General features: G+C 42.2%; 1 protein-coding gene across 1 annotated transcript in view; it reads left to right on the forward strand.

The window, feature by feature from the left end:
* The first annotated feature begins 5,809 nt into the window (after positions 1–5,809).
* LOC112087257 overlaps positions 5,810–6,176 on the forward strand; it is a 2,580-nt gene continuing 2,213 nt past the window's right edge. The window contains exon 1 of the mRNA XM_024157286.1: positions 5,810–6,166. Coding sequence (XP_024013054.1) covers positions 5,810–6,166 — 357 coding nt within the window. The remainder of the gene's footprint in view (positions 6,167–6,176) is intronic.

Below are 6,176 nucleotides of genomic sequence, written 5' to 3' on the forward strand. Positions count from 1 at the left end.
TTCAGAAGCCTCTCTCCTTAGCACTTTGTATAGAGGAGCTGTTCCCAAGATCAGGAATCAGTTGGACACAGTATCAAATGGGAATTTATTGGCAAAAAAATCAATGCAGCTATGGAACATGTTGAGAAATTAGCCATGAGTCAAAACACTTATGGGGAAGATTATGACAGAAGTTATAGAGGAGAAGGTTCTAGTAGACACCAAGAGCTGGAAAAGGATTTAGAGGAGTTGAAAGTTAAGTTTGCAAAGCTGGTAATGGCCACTCAGCAACCTATAAACTATGTGGGTGAAGAGAAGAGTTGCTTTACCAATGTCAATGAAGATGGTCTTACTCAAGAGGAGATAAACTACATAGGGAATCAGAACAAGTTCAATGGGTACAACAACTTCAACAAAAACAAGAACTTGTCTTATAGGAGCACCAATGTAGAAAATCGCCAAGACCAAGTGTATCCTCCTTAAAGCTTTGTTAAAAAGAATCAGTACCAAGGATATCATACTACTGTCTTGGCTGCTCTTCCTCAAAAGATTCTATCTTCCCTTTTAGGGCAGAAATATCCTTAGAGGGCAGCTCTTCCAGCGATTTCACATGGTGGGTGAGATCATCGATCCTCTTGTACAGGGTAGCTTCCGTAACAACTTGAAAGTCAAAGTATTGATTCAGCATAGCTTCTAATCAATTCAGTTGGAGCCTAAATGGATCACCCTCAGTGTTCTGGTGCAGAATCTGATGAGGTAAGGGATGAGATGGTCGACGGTTCACCAGGTGTGGCGAATAGGGCTCATCTTGGTGGCTTGGAGTTCAAGAGTCTCCATGGTAATGGTTCCGATGATTCGGCCGAGCAAGATGATCGGAATCACGCCTGGATGGTGATTTACATGCGCAGGGAGCTTCACTCAGGTTGCAAAACCTTCACTCGGGATTAGGGTTTCTTCTCGGAAGATCCTTGCTTCAAAGATTCTGAAACTAGGGCAAGCACAAGAAAGAATAAGCAGAAAAATAAAAAGTTAGGGTGTTTATGAGTTTGGTTTACTTCTTATGATGCTTTGGCAGAAACTCGACATATATATAGCCAATTTTTTTTAGATGCATACTAAGGTCTATCTAAAATAAATAAAAAAACAAAACTTTAATCACTTACGAACTTAGCTGAATCCAAACTGCTGATTGAATCTATGTATGGCATTTCAATCCTCTTAGGTGATTGATCCTCCACATCTATGACGTCTGGTTCACCTTCTGTAATCATCATGCATGGGATGTCAGAGTCATATTCATCAGGATCTTCAGGGACTTCTTGTTGCGAGCATTGGGAGAAGGCGTCGCACCCGCAGCCAATCGTCTTTACGCCGCAGGTGAAACTCTCGTGGCTGCAGTGGGGGTCTCCGAGGGCTGCTCATCAGCTGCTCCTTCCTCTTGCTCATCCAGGATGTCTTCACGGCTATTCTGGGTGTCCATTGAAGGATCGCTTGCATCAGAATTGGTTGATCCTCCTTCTTTTTGCTGACCATGAACAAGAGAATCCTTCTTATGATTCTCAAAGATCTTCTTCACCACAAGGTTTGTGTCTCCTTGGCACTTGGTGAGATGCTTTACGTCAGAACTGGTTTCCCTTCTCTTATGCTCAAGCTTGCTTAGGCAAAATTCAATCTCTTGAAGTTCACCATCTGTTCTTCCTCTGTAACATGAGGCAATTTCATTGGCCTCCTTGATCTCTAGCTTGGCAGCCTTGGCATCGATGGATCCTTGAAGGATATCATACTTCTCTCTTGTCTGCTCTTCCTCAAAAGCTTCTATCTTCCCTTTTAGGGCAGAAATATTCTTGAAGTGCAGATCTTCCAGCGATTTCACATGGTGGGTGAGATCATCGATCCTCTTGTACAGGGTAGCTTCTGTAACAACTTGGAAGTCAAGATATTGATTCAGCATAGATTCTAATCGATTCAGTTGGAGCCTAAATCAATCACCCTCAGTGTTCTGGTGCAGAATCTGATGATGTAAGGAATGAGATGGTCGACGGTTCACCAGGTGTGGCGAATAGGGCTCATCTCGGTGGCTTGGAGTTCGCAAGTCTCCAAGGTAATGGTTTGGATGATTCGGCCGAACAATATGATCGGAATCACGCTTGAATGGTGATTCACATGCACAGCGAGCTTCACACAGGTTGCAAAATCTTCGCTCGGGATTAGGGTTTCTTCTCGGATGATCCACGCTTAAAGATTTTGAAACTAGGGCAAGCAGAAGAAAGAATTTGCAGAAAAAGAAAAAGTTAGGGTGTTTATGAGTTTTGTTACTTCCTATGATGCTTTCGCAGAAACTCGACATATATATAGTCATCTGCGACTTCAACCTCCCAGGTTTAGACCTCCAGCGATTAAAAACCTCCTCGAACATGGCGCCAAAAACTTGATGCGGTGCGGGCCTAGGGTTGCGTTTTTTTTTACAAGGCCATTGGTCTGCAAGTGCACAGATGTACGGTGTAGGACTTAGGGTGTCGATCCACATGGAGGATGTCTAATCTGCAAGAAACAACAAACTTGGAAGTAAACAAAGTCATAAACTCATGGGATTTTTAAGTTTTTTTGGTTAGGAATCCCAAACTAAATCTAATCTAATACTCACAGGAAATAGAATGCAATGCATATGAATTGTTAAAATAATATCTCAAGGATGTCGACTCAAACTACAGATCTAAACTCATAGGTGGCGAGTTAGACTTCTCCGGTTTACTCTAATCGATGTCAAAGCATTTCCAATTAGCCTCCGAGCGATTTATCTTCATCTGTTTCTGGGATCTGCATGGAACTAGAATAGACATGTGTATGATTAACCAACTCTCGCCATCTTAATCAACTAATCACTCAGATCTGATAATTAACTCTCGCTTTCATGCCAGAATTGAGATCATCCATTAAATATTGAATTCGTCTGCTCACATCTTCTCTACAGGTAGCTCTCGACTCCTATAGTGACTATGTTCTTATGAAGCTAGGTATGGATGATTTGATACAGCACTCTCGTGGCTCTGATCGATCCTAGGCTCAGAGAATAGGTCACGAATCTACTCTCATGCAATATGAACAAGTTAGAAGAGATAAGATACAGAATATGGTCTAGAAACTTAGAAATCCTAGTCGACATGTATGTCTATCGAAAATTCTTCAAACAACTTGACACTCTGGGACAGATCTACATGATGCAATGGATGATAAAGACATGAAAGAATGCCAAAGATGAAAGAAAAAAGTAAATTAGATAGAAAGGAGAAAGAACAATGGATCAGTAGAAGAATCCCTATCTCCATCGCCTAACCCCAGAAAAACAAAGTTTGGTGGCTCAAAATCTCGTTACAGGAGCACACACCCGTTTAGAGCTGCTAAGTGGGCTTTGATGTGGGGCCTTGTGGCTCGTCATGGATCCACCGGGGGTGAAAGTCTTCCGGGGCAGGCAAAATGCATGTTTGCCGCGGGTGAGAGTCTTCCGGGACTGGTGAATTTGGTCAACTTGTTCTCCACGTATCGTTTGATTGCACCGTTGGATCTTCGTGATGTAAAGTGATATGGAAAGCTGGTTGTCTCCTCTTAATTGTCCTCAAATTTGAGCTTGATCAGAAGGTGAGAAAGTCTTCATTTGAGGCTGAACTTCTGACGGTCTGCCTCTGAGCTGAAAATGTGGATTTCTTTCATTTTGCCATCATTTTCCCTAAGTTTCCTTAAAAGAGCCTTGAAACCATAAATACATAGAAATCATAATAAAAGTTCCTATAATTGAATAAAACCTTTGAAAAAACATTTGAAATCAATGGTGAAAATGGGTACAATTACGGTGTTATCAACTTGGTTGAAAGGTTTTCATGTAGGAGATGGAGGATTCCTTGTCATAGAAGATGGTGATGATGTTCTTGCAGTGTTTATTGCAACAGATGATCTGAATTGCTTTGAAGATGTGCATAGGTTCCTCACGGTTATGATCGTTTACTTCTGCTGGCCTCGGCTGACCTTCAAGCCGCTCCATACGTTGGCTCATGTGTTCCATCATCTCGGTGATTTGATTAAGCTTAGCCTCCATCTCCTTAGGGGTGAACCAGCGAACATGATTACCGTCTCGGAACGTGTAGAACTCACAGTCGTCCAAAGAAAAATCGGATGACATACAAGTACCTCGCAAAATTGAACAAACACGTTAGTAATCAAATTCCTCACAAGTGTTCTCTCTTTGTTCACTCACTCTCTAAAGACTCACAACACACTAGAGTTTCTCTCCGGTTCTAAGCAAACTAAATCGACAAATCGATTAAGCCTTGATCAAAACGGTGAATCAAGCAAGTTGGGAGTTAAGAGACAAGAAGAATAGATAGAAAGAGAAGAATTTGGATCATTTTTTTTTTAAAAACGATTTACAAGAGAAAGATGAGAAAAGATTATATTATAAAAGAAAAGAAAGATAGTACCGAAATCACAAGTGCGTGGCTCTGATACCACTTGATAGAAGACCGTCCTAGAATTGTCACACACTTGGCTCGGTAGAGGTTGATAGATCCTTGAATCCAGACCGCTTCAGTGAAAGAGATGCTAAGGCGTGAGTATAGACTCGAAAATCCTTAGGCCCAATTCCAAAGAAATGGTTGAAAACGAGGGGATGTACAATGATGAACAAAAAGGGGTTGCGATATCGGATGTTAGGGTGTGAGACAAGTCCCGAAATTCCCTAAGCCCCAGATATGACTACAAACTCTCTCTCTCACTTTGGATTCGAAGGCTGCGTCAAGCAGGATGAAACTACTTGATAAACCGGAAATCGATCAATGGCTAACCACCAAAATATCGAAAAGTTCTTAGAGAACAAAAGAGAAATCTCAAAGAGAAATTTTATAAAAGATAAGTGATGATAAATCTAAGTACATCGTTGCCTTTATATAGAGGCTAAAGGGAGACCATCGGTCTTTACAGAAAATTAAAAGAAATTAAATGAAACTAAATGAAACTAGAAATACGTTGAATAACGATCGGACTTCTGGGTAACCCTTCGCATCCTCTCGCTAACTCTTGAACTTCTTGACCGTTATACTTGGCCGCGAATCGATCCTTGGTCGTGAGATGGGTGTGCATTAGCCTCGTTAAAACCTCATTCGGAAAACGCAGTGGGACAAAAACGAATGTAAGGAAAAAGAGTATTAACACAACACCCCGACCAGGTCAGTTCGGACCAGAGTACATGATGACGGTCATGACGTTATGAACGGGTGTTAGGTCGTCAGCTCGGCCTTGGTTCCTTAGCTCGGTGAGAGCTTGTTGGATTGCTCTCGTAAGCTTCTTGGTACGCGACCTGGTCATCGGTTCAGTTGGCATGGCCAGGACATCGTTCAGGTCGGCTCCTTGGTCTTGTGCCCCGTCCTGAACCTTGACTTCGCTTAGGTCGGCCACTTGGTCTTGTGTTCCGGCCTGAACCTCGGTTCGCACCTCGTCCTTTGTTCCCTCCGGTTCCATGATTCTATCAGGATGATATAATATATATTTGGTGAATCTTTTGGAAATCTTCATGTTTTTTTACGGTTTTGGCTATATTTTTATTTTGTTCTTAAGCGCCGCCTTAGCAACCTAAGAACCTAAAAGCAAAAGAAACAATCTGGTGTGTTTTCTTGGGAAGTGATAGAAGTTATGGCTAATATTGACATGGCTTTCATCGCTCTGTCTATTGAAGAAGAGGAAGACGGGAACGTTCACGTTGCCTGACCTTCCTCAATTCTGCTCGAGTGAAAGATACAAGATGAGTATTATGAGCAGAACTCTTAATCCGGAATGTCAAAATATGACAGACCTGATACTCGACATGCCAAGGAAGTGGCAAGTCTATGACCGTGTAAGAGGAGTGGCGCTGTCGAAGGAGAGGTTCCAGTTTATTTTCAAGTATGAACACAACTTGGGAGAGGTGCTGAAGAAAAGAGTCTGGACTTTCAATGAGCGGTTGGTAGTGATCGACCGATGGGTTGAAAATCCAACGGAGGACTATCTGCAATTCATGACAGTGTGGATCCAGATCCGTAACATCCCAGGTAACTACTACACTGAAGCCTCGATTTATGCGCTTGGAGATATCATAGGAAAGGTGATCGAGATAGCTTTTGATCCAGAAAAGCCACAGAGCAAGGATTACGTGCGTGTCAAGGTTAATTCGA

This window comes from Eutrema salsugineum, unplaced genomic scaffold (assembly GCF_000478725.1).
Source record: "Eutrema salsugineum unplaced genomic scaffold, Eutsalg1_0 scaffold_18, whole genome shotgun sequence".
Classification (NCBI taxonomy): Eukaryota; Viridiplantae; Streptophyta; class Magnoliopsida; order Brassicales; family Brassicaceae; genus Eutrema; species Eutrema salsugineum.